Below are 24,612 nucleotides of genomic sequence, written 5' to 3'. Positions count from 1 at the left end.
GTTGATCCCAATGTTCCTGGATGACAAGTGTAGGTGGCATTGCCAGAGACTGCATGCAGGGCTGACCTGTTCCTAGGCCCCTGATGATGGGTGTGGGTGCCAGCTATGGTGAGTGAGGCAGGTCTGTTCACAGGCATCATATCAGCGTGCTCAAGTGCCTGTTGCAGTGGGCCAGGTAGTCCTGTTATCAGGCCTCTCGATGGTGTGCACAGGCAGCAGGAGTGTTGGACAGGGATGGGTTGATACCCATTCTCCCTGGCAGTGCACTTGGGCTCTGGTGGCATTGCTAGTAGTTGGAGTGGGGTAGGCCTCTTCTCAGGCCCCCTAATAGTTCCTGCAGGCCCTGGCTGCAGCAGACAAGGTGGTCTGATCCCCACGTTCTCGTATTGTGCATTTACACAGTGGTGGCGGGTGGGATAGGCCTGTCTTCAGGCTTCCAGATGGTGCTTGTGGGCACCAGTGGCAGGCAGAGTGGATCTATCTTTAAGCCCTGGGACAACCCCCAGTGGACAAGTCCTCAGGCCTCCTGAAGCCACATGCAAGTGTATGACGATGCTGCTGCTGGACATGGTCTGAAACACACAGAAACTCTGTGGGACAGGGTTTCTGGCAGTGACAGAGGCCCCAGACAGGTGGCTGTCAGGATCTGAGGAGCTCCTTCTTTGGTTCCTTTCGTCCCCAGGGTGGGCTCCCTGGTGCACTCCACCTCCTACTCCTCAGGATGTAGGACACTGTGTAGGTAAGAGTGCTGGCCACCTAGTTGCATTGTTGACTCCAGCTGGCATCATGACACTTCAGCCCTCTGGGTGGACAGGAATATCAGTGGGGCTCCTGGCTTTGGATATCCAGGGACTGTTGGGCCCCAGAGCAGGATGTAGTCTGGTAGTGTCTGGGCTCTCAAAATGGCACCGTGCTGCAGCCTCTTGGGTGCCAGCGGATTATGTGGTACTCAGTGTGTACTCTGTCTTTGGAATAATGCCATTGAGTGGACTCCAGGCAGCTTTCTAAACTAGTCTCTGGGCCTGTGAGGACTAAGGGGCTCTCCTGTGGCTAGGATTGCAGGAATTCATGGTGGGAATGTGAATCTGTGTAGATCTCTCTTTTGTTTTTCCCATTCGTAGTGGGTAGTTTTTCCAGGCTCCCAGCCAGTTCCATTTGAGCCAGCTGCTTTGCTTCTCTGTCTTTGCTTGCCTCAGAGATTCCCTCTCACTTTTGAATTGTAATGTTCTCTCTTATATGCCCTATTCGATATGTGATTATCTGCTCACTGTTTTAGTCCTTTGTGGAAGAGTTGAGTGCCAAGCACCTCGAAGTCGGCCTTTTTGAAGCCCCCTTCTTCCAGGTTTTTTTTTTTTTTTTTTGAGACAGGTTCTTGCTCTGTTGCCCAAGCTGGAGTGCAGTGGCACAATCTCAGCTCACTGAAACCTGCGCTTTCCATGTTCAAGCAATTCTCCTGCCTTAACCTCTCTAGAGTAGCTGGGATTACAGGCGCCTGCACCACGCCTAGCTAATTTTTGTATATTTACTAGAGATGGGGTTTTGCCATGTTGTCCAGGCTAGTCTCAAACTCCTGACCTCAGGTGATCTGTCCAGCTTGGCCTTCCAGAGTACTGGTATTACAGGTTGTGAGCCACAGCGCCCAGCCTCAGGGTATTATCTCTTTATTATATTTGTTGCAGATATTTTTCCAGGATAATCTTTTAAATATGCAATTATAGGTATTTTAAAACAAGATTTGACGTATGGTTATATAGCAAACATAACTGACTTTTTCTCTCCTATGTACCCTTGTAGAAAATGCTCTCCCCATTTATATTTCTAATAATTCCTACACTAAGGACAATGGACCTCTTCAGATCTTCAAAGTGAAATGACTTAATTATTGTAATTTAGAAGGAGAAAATAGAGAAATGTTCATAGTTGTGAGAGTTCCCTAAAATAATAAAAGTTGCTGGTTTGAGTAAATATGAGCATCATATTAACTATAGCTATTAATGTGTTCCTGGATCTGTTTTATATGTTTTTCCAAGGTTTGGGGAAGCTGAAATGTATTTTTCAGTCTTAAAATGTTGTATTAATTATATGGTTGCTCTTTTGTAGGCTGTCAGATACAACTGCGTTAGAATAGATAAACAACCAGTGTACAATGTAGAGGTAAGGGACTTGGAACAGCATTGGTGATGGCGGCAAAGAAGAAGTTTTGTGTTTTGTTATTGTTAGTTATTTTGAATAAAAGTAATGTGTTATATGCACAATTAGAAGTAATGTGTTGTATGCACAAATAAAGAAATACAGTTTCTCTAATCAGAAATGATAAAAATATTCTGTCAAAACTCCAAATTTTCCATATAATAGTAAAAAATGATCACAAATATTAACAGTACACCTCGTGCTTATGACAGGTGAAATATACATTCCTGTTCTCATGTTTCATAACTTTCATAATGACTACTTTTAGATTAAAATTTTTTGGTATGGTATTTACAAAAGTGTATTTATTTTGTTATTTAAAGAAAATGATACCTTTATTTTACATACTTTCATTTCAGAACAAAATAAACCCACAATACATATATCCAGTCCATTGTTAAATTAGGGAGGGAATGGGGCTTGAGGCCCTTGTTTCCTTATTTATTCTTCTAAACTGGATATTTTAATTCCATGTAGTCTTTTTAGAGTATTTTTGACTCAAATTATTCAAAGTAGTTACTTTTATTATTAAGAATAGTTTAGTGAAACCCTGTCTCTACTAAAAAATACAAAAAAAAAACTAGCCGGGCGAGGTGGCAGGCGCCTGTAGTCCCAGCTACTCGGGAGGCTGAGGCAGGAGAATGGCGTAAACCCGGGAGGCGGAGCTTGCAGTGAGCTGAGATCCGGCCACTGTACTCCAGCCTGGGTGACAGAGCAAGACTCCGTCTCAAAAAAAAAAAAAAAAAAAAAAAGAATAGTTTGACCAACAGGAATGTGTTTTGTGAAGCTCTTAGAGTTATATAAATACACATCCTCAGAGTGATTTTATGATTCTCCCAATCAGTTTTCGCTTTTTACAAATGTTGCTTGTGCTTGATGATATCTTAACATTTAAAAGATATTTTAATAGGGTTCATTTTTAAGTTTAAAAGAAAACCAAAAAATAATTTTTCACCTAAAGAACTATGTCGTTGTAGCTCTTTCTCTTTTTTATAAACCATACTCTGCAAATTCCTATTAAAGGTTTATATTTTAGAGGCAGTATTTTCCCTTACTACTGAAGGCAACAGAAAATAATTAATATAACAAGTAATAAAACACATTCATACATATCATCCTCTTTGCACTGCATAATCTCATCCAGCAGCAAGGCCAGGAATTATCTTCATTTCACAGATGAGGAAATTAAAATTTGTTACTAGGCCGGGCGCAGTGGCTTACGCCTGTAATCCCAGCACTTAGGGAGGCCGAGGCAAACGGATCACCTGAGGTCAGGAGTTCGAGACCAGCTTGGCCAATATGGTGTAACCCCGTCTCTACTAAGAATACAAAAACTAGCTGGGCATGGTGGCACGCATCTGTAGGCCCCAGCTATTCAGGAGGCTGAGGCAGGAGAATCACTTGAACCTGAGAGTTGGAGGTTGCAGTGAGCCGAGATCACACCACTGCATTCCAGCCTGGGTAACAGAGTGAGGCTCCGTCTCAAATAAATAAATAAATAAATAAATAAATAACTTCTTACTAATTCAAGATTTGATTGCAAAATTTTATCGTTCTTTTCTCTGAATCATAGAATCTTTCCTTTCTTAGGTTAAAAATACTGAATTTCCCAGAGGTGTATTAAATTTAATTGAAAGCCTCATAGAAGGACAGTTTTTTAAAGAAGCAATTGAGGAACTTTCCACTTTGCAGGCACATTATATCCCTCCTGTATGCATTCTTCATGCCCTTCTAGAGAACGTTCTACAGGTAAGAGCAGCCTTAAGGATTTATAATCTTTTTTTCAAAGAATGTTAAAATGTGAACATTTTCCCATTTTTTGTATGTTTATAGTTTATTTTCTCTGTTCAGTGTTCTTTTTTTCTTCATTTTACTAATGCAGTACCCATTTATTACCACTCTTCTGTTTTCCAGCTATATACTAGATACTACTCTTAGTGCTTTAGCTAATTATTTTCTCAGGATTTCTAAGATAATTTTGTTTTGGGGAAAAAGATTATCTAATTTTTCTCACGGCAGTAAAGTATCAAATATAAAACTTAGATTGCAGTGATCTAGAATTACATTTGGTAAATTACTCCATTAGTACATTGATGATTATAGTTTTTATTTATAGTATACGTAATGAACATACTCTTTGTTTAAAAAGAAAAAGAGACAAGGTCCCTCTCTGTCGCCCAGGCTGGACTGCAGTGGTGTGATCATGGCTCACTGTGGCCTCAACCTCCTAGGCTCAAGTAGTCCCCCTGCTTCAGTCTCCCAGGTAGCTGGCACTATAGGCGCATGCCACCATGCCCGGCTAATTTTTAAATTTTTTGTAGAGATGGAGTCTTGCTGTGTTGCCCATGCTGGAAACATATTCAAACTGTGTAAACCAATAGGAGCAAATATTCACAGATAGCTTTCTTTTTTTTTTTGAGACGGAGTCTCGCTCTGTGGCCCAGGCTAGAGTGCAGTGGCCGGACCTCAGCTCACTGCAAGCTCCGCCTCCCGGGTTCACGTCGTTCTCCTGCCTCAGCCTCCCGAGTAGCTGGGACTACAGGCGCCCGCCACCTCTCCCGGCTAGTTTTTTGTATTTTTTAGTAGAGACGGGGTTTCACCGTGTTAGCAAGGATAGTCTTGATCTCCTGACCTCGTGATCCGCCCGTCTCGGCCTCCTAAAGTACTGGGATTACAGGCTTGAGCCACCGCGCCCGGCCACAGATAGCTTTCTAATCATGCCCTTCACCAAGGTGCTAATTTGATAATATAACAGGCATAAGCTTTTTCAGGTATGTTATGTTGGTGATAAGTAAGCATGTTGCATGAATAGTTTCTTACCTTTAGTTCCTTTCAGGTAACATTTGAGACCTCTTAAATCTCATTATAATTGTGAAGAGGAAAACGAATATTTCATCTAAGGTAGTGTTAATAGAAGGGATTACCCAGTGTACAGATAGAGTCATCCCTTGCTGTCACAGGATATTGGTTTCAGGACCTTTGTGGATACTGAAATCTGCGCATAAGTCCTGCAGTTGGTTCTTCAGAACCTGCACTTATAGGAAAAGTCAGCCCTCCTCATACGAAGATTTTACATCCTGTGAATACTGTATTTTTAAAGGTTTTCTTTTAGAGGTAATTGTAAAATTTTCCCTTACTACTGGGGAAAAATTTTTCCTTTACTACTGAAGGCAATAGAAAATAATTAATACAATAACTAATAAGATGCATTCATACATATCATCCTCTTTGAGCTGCATAATCTCATTTAGCAGCAAGGGCAGGAATTATCTTTATTTTACAGATGAGGAAATTAAAACTTCTTACTAGGCCAAGTGCTGTGGCTCATGCCTGTAATCCCAGCACTTTGAGAGGCCAAGGCCTCCCAAATACAGAATACTGTATTTAGTTGCAGATGTGGAACCTATGGATGTGAAGGGTAGGCTACATTTATTGGAAAAAATTCGTGTGTAAGTAGACTCATGCAGTTAAAACCTGTTATTCAGGTATCAGCTGTACGTAGAGTATACCTCTCAGTTGCTTTATTTAATTAGCTAAACATCATACTTCTATCTGCTTTCATTTGTCTAAACACATATATTTGGCAAGAAACTTAGGCCAGGGTTAGGCCAGGCGTAGTGGCTTACACCTGTAATCGTAGCACTTTGGTACACTGAGGTGGGCAGATCACAAGGTCAGGAGTTCGAGACTAGTCTGGCCAACATAGTGAAACCCCATCTCTACTAAAAATACAAAAATTAGCCCGGCATGTTGGTGGGCACCTGTAGTCCCAGCTACTCGGGAGACTGAGGCAGGAAAATTGCTTGAACCCGGGAGGCGCAGGTTGCGGTTAGCCAAGATTGTGCTACTGCACTCCAGTCTGAGTGACAGAGCCAGACTCCTTCTCAAAAACGGAAGTTAGGCCAGGGTTACTGTTTTGGTTTTAGACTGAATTAGCGAGTGAAACTACTTTTAGCTATAGTGTTTTATTTGTTTGTTTATTTTTGAATAATAGGATAACATAGATACATTTTCTGGTCGATACTTTCATATATTGTCAGCTCTTCTTCACCTGCATCCTCCTTGGAAGTCTCCAGCCATGTCAAGATATTATTTAGAGTTGTTTCAGTGTCCAACTTGTATGAAAGGAGCATGGTCTTTAGTAGAAGTCCTTATCAGGTAAGGAATTTCACATTTGACGATGCTACATTTGATTGAATAGTTGTTATGCTAAGTATTTTTTTAAGATACTGATGAAAGAAGCATCTTTCTACTTTTGGAAAAGTGTGTGTAGTGTATTTTGCAAATACAAATATGTATTATATTTATTGCAAAACTTACGAAAAGGCAAGTCTGTATTGGTCATGTTTTTCAGTCTGTTTCCTAAAAAAATAAAAAGTGAATGCATGAAATGGACTCACTAGAAAGCCAAATTATTATTATTTTTAACAAAATATAAATCTGCGTATTGTTTTTTAAATGAAGAAAATTAATTTATGGAATATGCATATCATCAGTTTTTGTCACCAAAAGTATAGACATTTGTAACTATAGTATCTATTTTAGGGCTTCAGTTATTTTTTTTTTTCAGCTAGAAATTTGAATTTTAAAACAGAACTTAATATTTCCTAAATATGTCATCTCTTTCATGCTTCTGCACATGCTGTCACTGCCTAGACCTTCGTCTGTCTTTCAGATGTTATTGTCTCCAGAAATTCTGTTTCACCTTCTTTCTCTCTAACAGAAAATGTTTTCCCTTGCTATTCAAATAACTGTATTTGATAGCCCTTATTCTTCTGGGAAGATCTTTTCTTTTTCTGAGACAAGAGTCTTCCTCTGTCGCCCAGGCTGGAGTGCAGTGGCCTGATATTGGCTCACTGTAACCTCTGCCTCTCAGGTTCAAGCAATTCTTATGCCTTAGCCTTCCAAGTAGCTGGAATTACAGGCATGTGCCACCACGTCCAGCTAATTTTTGTGTTTTTTTATTTTTAGTAGAGATGGGCTTTTACCATGTTGGTCAGTCTGGTCTCTAATTGCTGGCCTCAAGTGATCTGCCTGACTTGGCCTCCCAAAGTGCCGGGATTACAGGAGTGGACCACCACGCCTGACCGGGAAGATCTTTTTTTTTTTAAATCTAAATGTCCAGTTTCAGGAGGTTCATAGTAGAGAAAGGACACCTGACCAGCCATGCAAAGGCTAGACCTCTGGTTAGCTCTTTGAGATCATAAAGATTCACATACCATCTTGGTTGTGATATATTTATAGTGAGCTAATCAGTTAACCTGCATGCATTTATTCATTCTTTTAACAAATTCTTGAGTACTTATGGAGAGCCAGACACTGTACTACATTTTAGGGATTAAAAAGATGATTTAAATAACAGTTCCTGCACTTTAAAAGTGACTGAGATGTAAACACAATACCAGCACAAAAGTACTAGCCCAACAGTATGAGCCCAGCATAAGTATATGATGTGAGGAAATAGTTTATGTGACTGACATCCTTCATAATTTCCAAATCTGTTCCTTTCTTCACTGTCAATTGTCTTTATTTTAAAGTTCCCATTGCTTCTTATGTGAACTATTGCAGTAGCTGCTTTATTGATCTTGGGTCTACTTTTTTCCTTTTTTCTTCCAAAGTACCCCACAGTATGCTCTTTCCAAAGTGATCTTGTCATTTCCCACGTTAAAGTCCTTCACTGACTCACATACATTGAACTACCTATAGAAGATGGTTCAAATTTCTTAGCGAAATACATAAGACCCTTCATGAGTTAGCCCTGATATATGTCTCAGTTCTCATCTTCACCACCTTACTGAGTGTGTCCATTCATTATTTTCCGTATCCTGTCTTTTGCTCTTATGTTTCCCGAATTTCCTAGTTTTTTTTTTTTTTTTTTTTTAAGACACTCTGTTTCCCAGACCGAAGTGCAATGGCACAATTACGACTCACTGCAGCCTGAAACTCCCAGGCTGAGGTGATCCCCACGCCTGGCTGGTTTTGTATTTTTTGTAGAAATAAGGTCTTACCATGTTTCCCAGGCTGGTCTCCAACACTTGAGCTCAAGCTTTCTGCCCACCTCAGCCTCCCAAAGTGCCAGGATTAAAGGCATGAGCCACCATGCCTGACTGCTTCACTTCGCTTCTCTTCTCCCCTCTGTCCTCTCTCCTGTCTCCTCTCTCTTCTCTCCCCTCCCCACCCCTCTCTCCTCCCCATCCCTCCCCTCCCCTCTCCCCTCCGCTCCCCTCCCCCATCCTCTCTCCTCTTCCCTCCCCTCCCCTGTCCCCTCTCCTCTTTTCTCCCCTCCCCTCTGCCTTCCCCCCTTCTCCCTTGCCCCCCTCCTCTCTCCTCTTTCTCTTCTCTTTTTTTCTCTTCACTTTTGTTCCTTTCCTTTTTCCCTTTTCTTTTCTCTTCTTTCCTTTCCTTTTCCTTTTTGAATCTCACTGTCACCAAGGACAGAGTGCAGTGGCAGGATCATAGCTCACTTCAATCTTGAACTCCTGGGTTCAGGCCATCCTCCTGCCTCAGCCTCCTGAGTACCTGAGACTACAGATGCCCACCACCATACCTGGCTAATATTTTTGTTGTTGTTGTGGTTGTAGTTTGCTTGTTTGTTTTTTGAGGAGCTGTTTTGCTCTGTTGCCCAGGCTGGAGTGCAGTGGCACAATCTTGGCTCACTGCAACCTCCGCCTCCCGGGATCAAGCTATTCTCCTGCCTCAGCCTCCCAAGTAGCTGGGATTACAGGCATGCGCCACCATGCCTTGCTACTTTTTTTTTTTTTTGTATTTAGTAGAGATGGGGTTTCACTGTGTTGGTCAGGCTGGTCTCGAACTCCTGACCCACCTTCGCTTCCCAAAGTGCTGAGATTACAGGCATGAGCTACTGCACCAGACCTACCTGACTAATTTTTTAAATTTTTGTAGAGGTACAGTCTCCCTGTGTTGCCCAGGCTGGTTTCCAATTCTTGGGCTCAAGCAGTCCTCCTACCTTGGCCTCCCAAAGTGCTGGGATTACAGGAATGGGCTACCATGCTCAGCCATAGTTTTCCCTTAAAATGCAAGTCTGCTGCCACTTTCTTACTCTTGCCCTTTCTTTTAAGTTTGTCACTCACATCAGTCCTATGACTTTATTAAGGATAGTTGCTCAGTCTTGTTTTTCTTTCTTTAAACTTCCCTCTTACAGAAGGTGTTCAGTCTTAAATATCTCCATCCTTAATATCTAATATAATGCCTGGAATATAAGTGCTTAATAAATGTTTGGATGAATTTATTGATGCTACAGGCAATAGATTTTGGGCAGCTTAAAAACAGACTTTTAAACAAAAATATCCAGATTTCATTTCAAAATAATTGGGTGCTGGGGAGGTGCTTAGCGAAGTGGTAGGAATGTAGATGAGCTAAGGGATACTGGTCTCTCTACTTTTGTATATATTCGAAATATTCCATAATACATAGAGAAACGTAAGTTCTCTATGTCTGATAGTTTTCAGAAAGACTGATTAACTATAGGCAATGAAGAATCTTATAGACAGGTTGAATATTAAATAAATTGTTAAATCTAAAGCTACTAAGGACTCTCCTGAGAATGTTGTATTAAAAAAGAAGACAGGGAAAGTGGAGACAGAGGTAGAAAGTTGTTGGTGCATTGTTGATATAATCAATAAGAAAGGTGGGAGATTGTAATAAATATTGTTACCTAGGCACTATTTCATAAATCTTAAAAGTTCTGAGTAATTTTCTATTCTGTTTAAAAATGTATTATAGAAGTGTGCTGTCTGACCCAGTAGCCACTAGCCATATCTATTTATATTTAAATTTTATTCAGACTAAGTAATTAAAAATTTGGGTTATTGGGTATACAAGCCACATTTCAAGTGTCTAGTAGAACATATACATCATCACAGAAAGTTCAGTTGGAGAGGACTGCTCTAGAAGACAGAAAGAAAATAAAATAATGAATTTTAAAAACTCTAAAAAAAGTAGCCCTAAATAATCTTCATTTACTAACTAATGAAAAAGAAAGTAATCCTGGGTAAGAAAGAGAAGGGTTCTGGCTAGTATTCCAGCAATACTCTAGAAGGAGAAATATTTTGTTCACAGATTACTTAGGGAATTGCTTGTATGTTATTGATTGTTGGGTTCATGTTTTTCAGGTCTTGCCTTTTCAATGAAAGCTTTTGTCATCAAATTTCAGAAAATATTGGCTCCAAGGTGCTCCACCTGACGCTGCTCAAATTTTTCTTTAATTTAATTGAAAGTGAAGTACAATATCTGAGTCAAAAGTAAGTTTTAATTGCAAAAATCACACTTTTCTAAATTTCTGTTGTTTTTATGCACCATTTTTTTACAATTATTAAAAATATATTTCTAAAAAGTCACCTTGTTTTATATTTTAAAGTAGATTTGTTTTTAAAACATATTTCCAGATACTTTCAGTGGGAGTGAAGGTTTATATGCCCCTTTAAAAAATTTCCTCAGTTCACTTCCACTGTTAATTTGGATGGATATAAGAGTGTTTTCATTTTTTAGGATTTAAAAAAAATTCTTTAGTAATTGAATGCTAAGTAAAAAACTACACCAATTTTAAACACTGAGCCTACAATGATAAGTTTTACTCCTGCTCTAAAACTTGCAGGTAGATTACTGTGTATATATACATTGTCAATGACTTTATTGAACTGAGGCCATTTTTTATATTTTGTCCTTTATTATAATTTTTATAATCTTTGTATTTTATGATCTGTGTTCAAGAATTGCTAGCATTTTTTTTTGACAGGAGAGATTTCAAGTAATTGTCATGATCAAATTGGCTTAAAGGTACACTTTTTGTTTATATTTTAATTAGGTTGTATGACTGGTCAGATTCTCAGAATCTGAAAATAACAGGAAAGGCAATGCTTCTTGAAATTTTTTGGTCAGGAAGTGAAACCTCTGGGCTTTTGACCAAACCAGTAAATATGCTTTTGGAATGGACTATATATTCTCACAAGGAAAAATGCAAGTCTAATGATGTAAGTAGGATTAATTTATAGATGAATAGTCTATGGAAAAAGCACTTTGAATTATTTACCTTTTCCTCTCCCCTTTTTTCTTTGGATCACTTGAAAACAATTAAAATGTACCCAAATATATCATTGTTTTCTATTTAACTTATCTAGTTTTAAGGTAAAAGGCCCTTGGAGACTGGTTCCTTCATCATCTCACATTTGCATGTAGTAGCTAGTGAGTTATTTGATAGTTACTGCTAAGAAATCTCTAGTTACTAACCTTTCTAGATTTTTTACTTTTGTACAATTTGATTCATGAAGAACTTAAGATTTAAAAATAAATGAGTCAATCCATACAGTTTTTGGGGGGTACTAATAAATACTAATATGTATTAGTATTATTAGTATTATTTTAAAACTACCTTTTTTGATGCTGAGTTATTTTCTGAAATATTTCTTTATAAGTCGATTTTGCCTGTCATTAGAAATTTAACATATAGTGATTTTAGTGTATTATCCATCTCATGGATAACAGTGTATAGCAACATAACTGTGGCACATTTTGGTTACATAACAAATATTAGTCACCTTTTTCCTTTTCAGAATGATCTCCCTTTGGAAATATATTGTCTACTTTTTTGTGTGATTCATTTCTGCTCTTTTAATTTTTTTTTTTTTTACTTTCTCTTCTATCTTCTTGAATCTTTTTTTATTTTTAGTCTTCATTTCTAATACATGCACTTAATATAAATTACCTATTGAGTACAACTTGACATTCATTTCATAGTTTGATACTTTACCTTAGAGTGCTCTGTTTTTTTCAAAGTATTTTCTATTGTTAATTTTGATTTCCCTCTTTGATCCAAGAGATATTTTTAAAAGGTGTTTTAAGATTTCTAAATAGATGGGTTTTGTTTGTTCAGCTGTGCTTTTTTTTTGGTTAGTTTCTAGTAGTGAATTATAGTTCAAGAATGCACCTTATGCAATTTCTGCTTTCTGAAGTTTACTGAAGTTCTCTTTTTGGCTCCATATAAGACTAAGAACCAGAATTTTTTTTTCTGTTGGGTTGGATCAAACTTGATAATTGTTTTAATCAATCCTTCTGAGTCGACTTTGTTGATTTGCTAATCTATTTATTTTTAAGTTTCTATTTTATATATGCTAATATCACCTTATTCATAACTGATATATCATGACTACTAGTTATGATCCTATAACTGCTAGTTAGGTAATATCTTTTTCAGGGATCGTAAGCATAGTAGTTAGGGTGGAGAGCTCAGTTATCAAACTACCATGAAGTCTATTCTGTCTTAACAAAACTGCTTATGTAGTTTCTAGTCAAATACTTCCTCAGATCCATTTTCTCTTCTCTACTTTTTAAATTACCGTTAAACTTACATTATACCTTTTCTTCATATTCTCTGTTGTTCACCTTATATCTACCTCTCCCTTTCTCTCTCTCTCTCTCTCCCCCTCTCTCTCTCCCTCTACCATTTCCCCTCTCCTCTCTCTCCCTCCCTCCCCCACTCCCATATAGATACATTTTTTTCTATACTTGCCGCATTCTGGATAGTATTTTCATCCAGTTTTCAGTTCATTAGTTCTTTCTTCAGCTGTGTCCAATATATTGTTAAACATGACCATTTCATTTAAATTTTTTGTATTTTTTCCAGGTAATAGACTTTTTAACTGTTCCAAACCGCTATGACTTGTTTTTATGGGTTTCAAGGTTTTCTTTCGTCTGTAACATGGCAATGACATTTATTATCTATGCTTAATTATTCCATATCTGAAGTCTTTATAGGTCTGTTTCTGTTGTTGTTTTTTACTGTTTCCTTATCTTGTGCTTTTTTATTTTCTCTTGCAAGCTTGTTATTCACTATATACTTTTAAATTGCATTTGAAAAGTTATTTATAGAAACAATATATGATAAACACCAGAATATCTTCACTCAGAAAGAATTTCTGTTGAACTTCTGCCAAGTGCCTGGGTGCACCACTAGTTAAGGACTATTCTAATCCAATGTCTATGTTTGGGGGACTCTAGATGGTTCAAATGAAGTAAAAGGCTCCATATACATTTAGTTTTGCTTCTGATTCATTCTTACCATGAGGATGAAGCCCTTCACTTTTTCATCCTATGACCGATTAGGTTTTGGCCATGACTTTTCTTTTTAATCTTTTTTTCCCCTGTGCTCCAGAAACCACAGTTCTTATTCTAGATTCTTCCTTAAAATCAGTGAAGGTCCTCAGGGCAAAGTCAGGTATCTTTGAGTGGCTCACATAGGTACCTCACTAGATCTTGGCGTAGCAATTCCTCATAATTTATTGTCTTTTTTTTCTGAAATGTTTTGCATATTTCATTTAACATTTTTAGTTTTAGTGTTCTTCTCTAAGTGGGTTCAACTGAGGCCAGGTGCAGTGTTTCCCGCCTGTAATCCCATCACTTTGATAAACTGAAGTGGAAGGATTGCTTGAGTCCAGGAGCTCAAGAGCAGTCTGAGCAACATAGTGAGACCCCCATCTCTACCAAAAAAAAAAAAAAAAAAAAAAACCCAGGTGTGGTGGTGTGCACATGTTGTTAGTTTTAACTACTTGAGAGGCTGCCGTGGGAGGATTGCTTGAGCCCAGGAGTTGGAGGCTACAGTGAGCTATGGTTGCGCCACTGCATTCCAGCCTGGGTGACAGAGTGAGACCTTGTCTCTAAAAAAAAAAAAAAAAGATTCATCTGAATTACCTAGGCCTTCATTAGAAATAGAAGTTCTTGCTGATTTTTTAAAAAATTCTTTTCAGTTGTCTGAGACAGGAAAATAGAAGTTCTTTTTGAGGTACTAATTTTGTTTTTTCTAAATCAGCATTAAAACGGGAAGATTGCTCGTGAGTGTAGCTAGATTTCTTTGTGATCAAGTAATCCTATTTAACAATAACCAGGTGAGTAGGCACTGTCTCATGCATGTATCTGATTTAAAAGGAAGTATGATTTTGCAAATTACAGCAATTAAAAATACTCAGCTGAAATAGGACTACTACTTACACCTCATTGCCAATTGAGTATAGCACTTTTAAGCTAAAGCTGATAGCGTCTTTATAAATTACCATCTGTCTTTTTATTTACTTTTTATACAATGCAATCATTAAGGATAGAAAATGTCTTCATTATAGAACATTTCTTTTTTTCATTCATTTGATTACATAAATGAAATTGCTCATTTATAATTGAAAACAATAAAAAAACTGATGTTTTCACAATTTTACTAAGTCTTCAAAGGACTATCACAGATAAGAAATTACTTAAGCTCTGATGTAAACAGTAACAGATTTATACATATTTAACTTCAAGATTTTTGTTCAAACTTATAAATAAAAGCAACATTTGTGAAGCAGTCTGCAATAAATTGTAGCATTGTAATATGAGAACTGGTTTTAAATTTTGCAAATTAATATTTAACATTTCAATTGCTTAAATTGATATAAAACTGCTTTTTAAAAATTGTATTACCTTTCTGCTAGAATTCATTTTTTTTTTTTTTTTTTTGAGACGGAGTCTCGCTCTGTCGCCCAGGCTGGAGTGTAGTGGCCAGATCTCAGCTCACTGCAAGCTCCACCTCCCGGGTCTATGCCATTCTCCTGCCTCAGCCTCCCGAGTAGCTGGGACTACAGGCGCCTGCCACCTCGCCCGGCTAGTTTTTTTTTTTTTTTGTATTTTTTAGTAGAGACGGGGTTTCCCCGTGTTAGCCAGGATGGTCTCGATCTTCTGACCTCGTGATCCGCCCGTCTCGGCCTCCCAAAGTGCTGGGATTACAGGCTTGAGCCACCGCGCCCGGCCTAGAATTCATTCTTGTACTTAATTAAATCTTTTTGGCAGTTTGCAGTTTCAAGAATTCCATGCATGTTCACAGACATCATTTTCTGTACTGTAAAGCATTTGTTTCTTGATTTGCTGAGTTGAAGTATTCAATTTAAGTCATTAGCTAAACAGAAGTCCTCGGTTTATGCTAATATTGTTTTGTCATAATGTCAATCAGCAAGTATTGCAGAGTGACACAATGGCAGTGAATTTCATTGTCATTAATCTGAGAAAGCGTTGGGCTTTCCTTGGCAAAGAGCAGAGGTGGGCTGTGTGAAGGTTATAGAGGAGGTACAATTTTTACTAGTCCCACTTTTCTTCGAGATGTTCCTAAGTGCTGTTGATAATTCTACAATATAGGTAGAAATGTAAGCTAGTTTACATTAATAGATAAGAAAGTTGATAAAGAGTTTGAATAACTTATTCAAGGTGTCACAGCTTGTTAGAGCAAAGCCTTGACTAGAGGCCAAGTCTCCACCGCACCACACTTTCTCATGTTTCAAATGCCAGTGTTTAAAACAGGAAGAGGCACAGTGTGTGCTTTATGTTTGCATCTTTCCAACAGAGTAGTTTGTCATGTATTACAGTGGGATATCATGGAAATCCCTAATCTGGGAGTCAGAAGGCCAAGATGCTAGTTTGTTCTACATTATAGATTAGTCAAGTTTTAGAAGATTGCCAATTTTATAAACTAGAAGTTACCTCTACTGGCAGATGATATAAAACCGTATTGACAGAATGTCTGGCAATAGAGTAACATATTAGAAAGGAATTCTAAGGTAGATATATATCACATATGCAAAATCTTGTCTACCTTTTATTTCTTTGTTAATTCTTAGGGTATTCATGTTCTCTTCTGTCAGCTTTAACAAATATTTCAGTATTCCAAGAAAACTGCTTTCCTTTGATGATTTATTTACTATTTTCTTAGTAATCTATTTCTAAAGCTTATATGTCCACTATACTGGAAGGAATAGCATTGTTGATATATTGTTAAAGTGGCAGTGAGTATAATCCATAGCACACTGTCTTGGCCCTATTATTGTTATGAGTGTGATAGTTAAGATTATGGTATGAAAGGATCTAAGAACTTGACTTGAAAGTGTCTTTTCATATAAAAACTTGCTATTATGGCTGTGTAGTAGTGTGCATGTTTAGCTAATAACATGAAAACAAGAATAACTTTGGCAGGATCTTTTTTATTATAGTAAAAAAGCTATAGTTATTCCTCGAAATCACTGCAAGACCTCTTCCCTCTCTCTGTTTAATAACATTAATATCAAGGTAAATTTAATATTAAGCAATATATTAATATTCTATTGTGATTTTAACTGTATGTACGACATATTTATGTAAGGAAAGAGGGAAAGTCCCAACTGGTTGATTTTTTTTTTTTTCTTTTTTTTTTTTTTTTTTAGCGTTGTTTTTGATTGATAGAAAGCTGGATTGTGTTTTTATATAAGGCTTCACTCTGTGGGCTAACATTCTTCTTTCCTGCCCAGGGTCTTAGAGCCTGGGTGGTCTAAAGTGATCTTGATTTACTATACCCTTGAGATGGAGAATACTTTCAGAAATCAAAATTTACCAACCTCTTGCTTCTTTCCTGAGTACTGTCATTGCTGATATTCAGATACATGTTATATTGGAAGGAACATTTTGTGGATGCATATGTGCCTATGGACATAATCAATTTAGTAGTTTAAATATATATTTTCACTGTTCTGTTTTATATTCTCTTGATAACAGTGAGAAGTAAGGATTAACTAACTTGCTCAGAGTGATCAAGCAAGACACTGACTTTACAAAGAATGGAGTTGATTTCCTGCAGTGTTTTCTGGAGACTAGCAGTAGACCCTAGTCCTGCCAATCACACCAGGGGAGGTGTTGGTGCTACTGATGTGACCAGAGCTGCTACTAGTTTCCCATGCCATATAGCCACAACTGCAAGGCTTAAACTCAGCTCTCTTATCAAGGCAGGAGACTGGGTGGGATTGACAGCCACCTATGAAGCCTCACCTGCTAGAATCTGGCTGGCTGTCTTGGCCCCTGATCATGTCAGAAGAAGAGCACCGCTTTCTTAATCATGCAGCTTTTAAAAATCTCCTCAGCTCCACACTTGAGGGTCTCTCTCCTAGATTCTGATGTCTAGCCCTACACGAATGCAGTATGCTGCCCCTGATGTGATAGGACCAAAGAGGACCTGCACACATGCTACTGGTCCTGACTATGTGTTTTCCTTCCATAAACACTGTTCTGGCAAGCTGGTTGTGTGTGCTGCTGGACCATTTGCTTGTGTTTGCACAATAAACCAGAAATTGAACTTTGGTTTTGAAATCATTTATCTGCTAGCTAGAGCTAGTAGATATGGAATGATATCCCAATGAAATATTGAATATGCATACACGAAATTTGTTTGCTGAGGGCAGGAGAAACAAATCCAGTAGTCACTGAGGGTTCAGAGTGCTGGGGATTTCTTTCTCACTAATCCCATATTAGGCATAATATATTGCTAGTTTGGTGTGTAATATATAGCTAATACACTGAAATACACATAATTCTGTAATATAACATAATATAATGTACTATTTATGAGTGTGTTAGTTTAGATTATAGTATAGAAGGATCCAAGAACCTGATTTGGAAGTGTCTTTTATATAAAAACTTACTATTCTAATCCATAAAATTCCATGTAAACTGTGAAGACAAAGTGTGAAAATAATATTTTAAAAACACCTTTGATTTAAATATAAACACTTTTTCAAAACATTAAACCGGCTGAAATTCTTATATTCCTGTTATTTGTCATCTAGGCTTGTTGGATATGTGAAAAAATCACTAAGCAGTTGAGTAAAAGGCATGTGAAAAGGTTTTAATAAATATTGTGATAATAGATTAGCTTATTAGTAATGTTAGATCTATTCGTTATAGATCAGGTTCTTAGATCGTTTTATACTGTAATCTTAACTATTACACATGAACAGCAAGTTATGTTATATATTATGTTATACTTATGTTATTTCAGCATAATATATGTATAATATGGGATTAATGAGAAAGAAATTAGATGGGCGAACATAGTTATAATCTGTTACTGTAGCATTTGTTAAAATGTCATATGCCTTTTACCCAACTATTAGTGATTTTTTTTCTACATATCCAACATGTCTAGACAACAAATAACAAGAACATAAGAATTTCAGCTGGTTTTAATGCTTTGAAAAAGCATTTGTATTTCAATCAGAGGTGTTTTTAAAATTTTATTTTCACACTTCTTCATCTTCATAGTTTCTATTGAATTTTAGAGATTAGAAAAATACTTTCAAACACTAGGGTAAAGCACACTTAGAAGGCTTGTATGCCTTGTTACATTTCTTATAAGAATTTAATGATATTTATTATGAAAGTAATCATATAAAATGATATCCTTTTTTTTTTTTTTTTTGAGACGGAGTCTCGCTCTGTCGCCCAGGCTGGAGTGCAGTGGAGCAATCTCCTCTCACTGCAAGCTCCGCCTCCGGGGTTCACGCCATTCTCCTGCCTCAGCCTCCTGAGTAGCTGGGACTACAGGTGCCCGCCGCCACGCCCGGCTAACTTTTTGTATTTTTAGTAGAAACGGGGTTTCACCGTGTTAGCCAGGATGGTCTTGATCTCCTGACCTCATGATCCGCCCACCTTGACCTCCCAAAGTGCTGGGATTACAGGCATGAGCCACTACACCCAGCCAGTGATATACTTTTAAAACTGATTTCTACATCTCTAAGTCAGGTAATTAGTATTTGATATATAATTAAATAAAAATTTGAATCAGTATATTATAGCAAATGAATAATCTTGTTTACTAGAGCTTTTATTCATCGGGTTTCTCAGGTCTTTCTGGAAAATGTCATATAGAGAAATGTAAAGAATAATTCTATATATAAACAGTGGGGGTAGATAAATCTATCTTCTTTTATAGTCATATCTCTCCTATTTATAAAAATCTACAAAAACCAGGTATTTTCTCATTATTTTAATGGAATTATTGCCTGACAAACTTGATAGGTTGGATGAAATTAAAGTTTATTCTGAACTGTTAAGTTGTAGGTCCTTGGAAAATTTGCTTTATTAACTCTTTTGTCATGTGGAGAGAGAGAGGGGAGAGAATTAGTTAGCTAGGGTTCTTAAGAATACCTTTTATCATTACATACCCTGTATTTTTAGATAGCTATGTTTGGCCCCTCAAAACATACTCAAAATAAATACTAATAGAAATTCAATATTGTAATATATATTGGTAATTTTTTTGTATCTTAATGTCAGGTCTTCAAACGTGAACTAGCTTACTTATTGACTGGAATTCTTGGAGCAGCAATAGATTATTGGATTTTCCTTGGTCTTAAGATGGGTAGAAATGTGATGCGACACATGTCTGATGACTTAGGAAGTTATATTTCTCTTTCGTGTGATGGTAAGTTTGTCTATCTTCTGTTTTTTTCAGACTCATTCTGGAAATTAGTTTTGATTTTCTTTTAAGCAGTCTGTAAGCTTTAACATACGCTCGTTTGAAGCTTTCCTTGAAATTGTTATGGATACATGCACAGATAGATACAAACAGACAATATAAAGAGAAAGACTTAAAGTACCCTTATTGTTCCTACACAGATAACTGCTGTTAACTTTTTAATGTCTTTCTGGTATTTCTAAGCATTTTTGTATAGTTGAATTCATACTGTATATGTAATTTTGCATTCTTATTTTCCTCTAAACGTTACAGGAGACTTCCCCCCACATACATTTATTATTCAAATATAATTATTTTGCTTGGTGCAGTGGCTCACGCCTATAATCCCAGCCTACTTTGGGAAGCCGAGGTGGGAGGATCTCTTGAGCCCAGGAGTTTGAGACCAGCCTGTGGAACATAGCAAGACTCTGTCTTTTAAAAAAAATTTTAAAAATTGCTGGGCATGGTGGCATATGCCAGTAGTCACAGCTACTCTGGAGGCTGAAGTGGGAGGATCCCTGGAGCCTAGGAGTCCAGGGCTGCAGGGAGCCATGATTGTGCCACTACACTCTAGCCTGGATGACAGAGCAAGACCCTGTCTCTTTAAAAAAAATACAAAAACTTGCTACTATTTTTCCCCTTTGAGTCTGGTGCTCTAACAAGAAATGAACATGGGTGAAGCAAACAGAAGTAATTTATATGGATAATTTTTTTCACTCTTCCTTTTCCCCATTACCTACTTTAATGTCTCCCCTAAAATAAAGGGGGAAAGGAGTGTTATTTAAGAAAATGATGGCAGAACTCATTTCACAAGTTGAAAAGTTCTACCCAATTCTTTGGGCGTCTAGACTGAAGGAGGCTTCCGTAAAGACCTCATGTAGATTCCCAAACTCCATAGCCAGTTTAGGAAGAGTCTTTGTCTATCCTTCCCTTTTTTTTTCTTTATTTCTTTATTTCTGTAGTCCTTAATTCCTGAAATGAATGCATTTTAAACCAAGTAAGTTTTTTGTGATTCTTAGCTATAAAAGATGACTTTTATGTACTTTTATATACTTGATATTTTAAACTGCCAAATAAGTACTCTGCTACACATGTGTTTCAGTGTATCTTGATTTTATATAAAGAAAACATTCTTCAGTGTGCTGTCAATCACTTTAATACTTTGAAGAGAGACTTCAGAATAGGAATCCAGGTTATATCTGGGTTCAGGATTTATTCGATGATGCCTCTGCAGAGAGAGTTCTCTTTTTATACTACCGAAGAAGATTTTTATCTGAAGCATTTTAGATAAATCTTTTTTTCTTTCTTTTTCATTGAGCTGAGGAGGTGATTACAGTTCCCTTTGTGGACTAGCTGTCCTTTGTTGCATGACTTTAACATTTGTTAGCTAACATTCAATCTTCCTGCAGAACCCTCTCTTACATTTCTTTCCCACCATTCCTACGAGGTAGTTTAGTGGTTTTTATCCTTTTCAAAAAACAGAATTCGGGCATTATTTGCTAGAATGGGAACTAAGCATTTGACTAACGGAATTTCCTGTTTTCATTCCTTAATGAAATTTGAGTTTGGAGACCTAGTAGAGGATTAGCAGTGGCTTTAGAGATTATCAGTATAGTTATATGTCTTGTTTCCAATACATAGTAATTGCCCTTAAGGAATTATAATTTATCTTATAGTTTAGCCAAATGCATGAAATATAATAAGCCTTGTATTAAAAAGATTCTATTACCTGTTATACATTTGCTTCAGTGCTTTCTTCACTAATATTCTGAGTTTCCCTTCACTTTAAAGCAGGGCATTGTTATCCAATGTTATTTTCAGTTTTTACGTGACAAGTGTAAAACCCAGAACTTTGATTCTGTGAGTAACATGAACTTAAACTGAATCTTAGTGTTACTATTATGATCCTGTCAACAGATTATTTTGCTCCGGAAGACCTATTAATATATTTGATCACTAACATTCAGAACTTTAGATGAGATTTAAATTGTCACTATTGAAAAGTATTTTTAAGCCTTTCTCAAAATGTACACGTGTGCGAGTGCACATGTGCACACACGCAGTTGGTTGCTTAGGCTTCAAATTCGGTTATAGGTAAGCAATTTAAAAGTTTTAAACATTATTTCTTTTTTCTTTTTTCTTTTTTTTTTTTTTTGAGACAGAGTCTCGCTCTGTCACCCAGGCTGGAGTACAGGGCCGGATCCCAGCTCACTGCAAGCTCCGCCTCCCGGGTTCAGGCCATTCTCCTGCCTCAGCCTCCCGAGTAGCTGGGACCACAGGTGCCCGCCATCTCACCCGGCTAGTTTTTTGTATTTTTTTTAGTAGAGATGGGGTTTCACCGTGTTAGCCAGGATGGTCTCGATCTCCTGACCTCGTGATCCACCCGTCTTGGCCTCCCAAAGTGCTGGGATTACAGGCTTGAGCTCTTTTTTCTTTTTTTTGAGACATAGTCTTACTCTGTCCCCCAAGCTGGAGTACAGTGGCATGATCTTGGCTCGCTGCAATCTCTGCCTCCCCGGTTCAAGTGATTCTTGTGCCTCAGCCTCCCAAGTAGCTGGGATTACAGGAGTGTACCACCATGCCTGGCTAACTTTTTGTATTTTTAGTAGAGATGGGGGTTTCACCATGTTTGCCAGGCTGATCTCAAACTCCAGACCTCAGGTGATCTGCCCACCTCGGCTTCCCAGGTGCTGGGATTACAGGTATGAACCACTGCGCCCAGCCAAAAGTTTTAAACATGTATTTCAAAAAAATCATTCAAATTAGTATTTTTCTATTTTCTGTCTAGTTTTTTTCTTTTCTGTTAGTGCAGGTTGATGTTTAACCTTTGTCAAGAGACAGAAATCAAGTGAACATTTTATCATAAACCAGTAGCCTCCACCCTGAGGGACAGAGTGAGACTCTTCTCAACAACAACAAAAAATAATGTTTAAAACTTTTAAATTGCCTAGCTGTAACCAAATTTGAAGCCTAAGCAACCAACTGTGCGTGTGTGTACACACGTGTGTGTGTGTGCACGTGTGTACACTTGGAGAAAGGTAAAGAAAAAAGCTTAAAAATACTTTTCATTAGTGACAATTTAAATCTCATCTAAAGTTTTGAATGTTAGTGATCAAATATATTAATAAATATTTGGGAGCAAAATAATCCGTTGACAAAATTAGTAACTCTAAGGTTGAGTTTAAGCTCATGTTAGTCACACACACAATCAAAATTCTGGGGTGTTGTAATAATGTCCGTTTTGTTCATGTTTTGATGAAGAGTTTTAAAATTCATTGTCTGCCACCTCTTTTTTTTTCCTCGTTTCTTTTCTATGCTGATATTCCTTTCCTTTTTTAAAAAAATCATTTATTTTGCATTATTCTTCTACTCAGTTACTATCTTTTGCTTTTCACAAGTCATTAGTAAAGATGTTATAATTTCACTGTTATGTAACTTCCAGTTGAAAATATCGATCCATCTTTCTCAATTATGGTAAACTGGATGTTCTGATTTTTCCTAGTTTAGAAGTACAAAATTCATACTGTGACACTACTCAGATTCACATCTATCAAATTCATTTCAGTTTAGTGTAATTTTTAGTTTATAATTGTTTTGTCAAAAATTAAGGCAACAGATATTTTAGAAGATAAATAAAATTTTTTCCATCAGATCTCATTTTCATCAGTTCCATATAGATGCCACTCTTTGTTGTTTCTGAACACTTTGGACAGAAATTTTCTTACCTGTATTTTAAGGTCAAGTTATCTGAAATTTCTTTTTTATGCCTACTTGAAATTCCTTATGTAGTGGCTTAAACTACAGATTAACAAACTGTTCAATGTTAAGTACCAGACAATAAATATTACTGGCTTTTTAGGCCTTACAGCCTCTTCAGGCCACTCAACTTTGCAGTTTTTAGTAAGAAAGCAACCATACACAATACATAGACAGCATGACTGTGTTCCAGTAAAACTTTATTCGTAAAAACAGGCAGCACACCACAGTTTGCCCATCCTGACTTAAACATATTTCTCCTCCAGTTGTTTCAGTGGGAAAGAAGATATCATCAAAATTTACTATATTGTTTTCATATCTTTGTAGAACTTTAATAAAACTTCCTTTTCTCAGATTACATCATTTCCTGATAAATACTTTTTCCAAACCTTTATTCACTTTTGCTTTATCTCTTAATTTCTTTCCATGCTTTAGACCTCAAAATATAAATGTTTATGTGTCATTACTAATTCTCAGCCAAAATGTTTCTGTTCTCTCCGTTTATTCAGCAAAATTTTACTGGCATTCTACCAGGCATTGAGCTAAACGCTTTTCTATGCAGTGGAAGAGGGAAACAAAACATGGTCCTTGTGGGTTTTTTTTTAACTTTAAGAGAGATAAACTGTAAAGTTAATATAAATATGTCATTTAAAATAAGTGCTCTGAACAGGAAAAACTAGGTGTTGAGATTGGTGAACTTACTTTTATACTGTATGACCATGGAATGCAGAACGTGAAGAATAAGTAGAAGTTTGACAGGACAGAGTGTTTTTAGTCAGAAGGTAACATTTACCAAAGCTCTAAGTAGGAAAGAAGGCCTGTTTGAGACCTTCTGGTGCCTGGCTGATGGGAAGAGAGGCCAGAATAAGGCCAAAGAAGGGTTAAGGGAGTTTGTGTAGGGATTTGTAAGTCTTGTTAAGGAGTTAGAAGCTATTGAAACAAGGGAGTAGCGTGATCTCATTACCTTGATTTAAAAAGATGGTCCTGGCTTGGCTCTCTATTATGAGTTATTGGTATCTGCTAACTGTTCATTCATTCATCTGTCAAATACTAAATGTTTACTCTGTACAGATTAATGACCTATATACTGTAAGGGCTACAAGTATGACCCTTCCCTTAAAGTTCTTACAGTCCACGAGCTAATTTTCTTGTGTTCTCCTGTTCATGTTTTTTTTTTTATTCCCCTTGACTTTTTGACCTGGTAATATATGGATCTGTCATATTATTACTTTGTATTCCTTATATCTGTAAGCCTATCAGATGTGATCCTTATTAGATAAATAACCCCATTTGTAAATTTCAGTGTGAGACCAACTCTTTTGAACTCCCCAAGTTATTTCTGCTTTGCTTTTGCCTCTGTCTAGAGTTCTTAT

General features: G+C 37.1%; 1 protein-coding gene across 6 annotated transcripts in view; it reads left to right on the top strand.

The window, feature by feature from the left end:
• SLF1 (SMC5-SMC6 complex localization factor 1) overlaps positions 1–24,612 on the top strand; it is a 79,244-nt gene that overhangs the window by 41,711 nt on the left and 12,921 nt on the right. For 5 of the 6 annotated variants that reach the window (XM_033179105.1, XM_033179108.1, XM_033179109.1 and 2 more), the window contains 6 exons: positions 2,101–2,154; positions 3,781–3,939; positions 6,185–6,348; positions 10,323–10,451; positions 11,015–11,180; positions 19,303–19,450. In XM_033179105.1, the coding sequence (XP_033034996.1) occupies positions 2,101–2,154; positions 3,781–3,939; positions 6,185–6,348; positions 10,323–10,451; positions 11,015–11,180; positions 19,303–19,450 (820 nt within the window). The remainder of the gene's footprint in view (positions 1–2,100; positions 2,155–3,780; positions 3,940–6,184; positions 6,349–10,322; positions 10,452–11,014; positions 11,181–19,302; positions 19,451–24,612) is intronic. The other variant, XM_033179106.1, reaches the window with a different exon arrangement.

This window comes from Trachypithecus francoisi, unplaced genomic scaffold (assembly GCF_009764315.1).
Source record: "Trachypithecus francoisi isolate TF-2019V2 unplaced genomic scaffold, Tfra_2.0 Lachesis_group2, whole genome shotgun sequence".
Lineage (NCBI taxonomy): Eukaryota > Metazoa > Chordata > Mammalia > Primates > Cercopithecidae > Trachypithecus > Trachypithecus francoisi.
The sequence above is the reverse complement of the archived record's forward strand: the minus strand, read 5'-3'. Positions and strand labels throughout refer to the sequence as shown.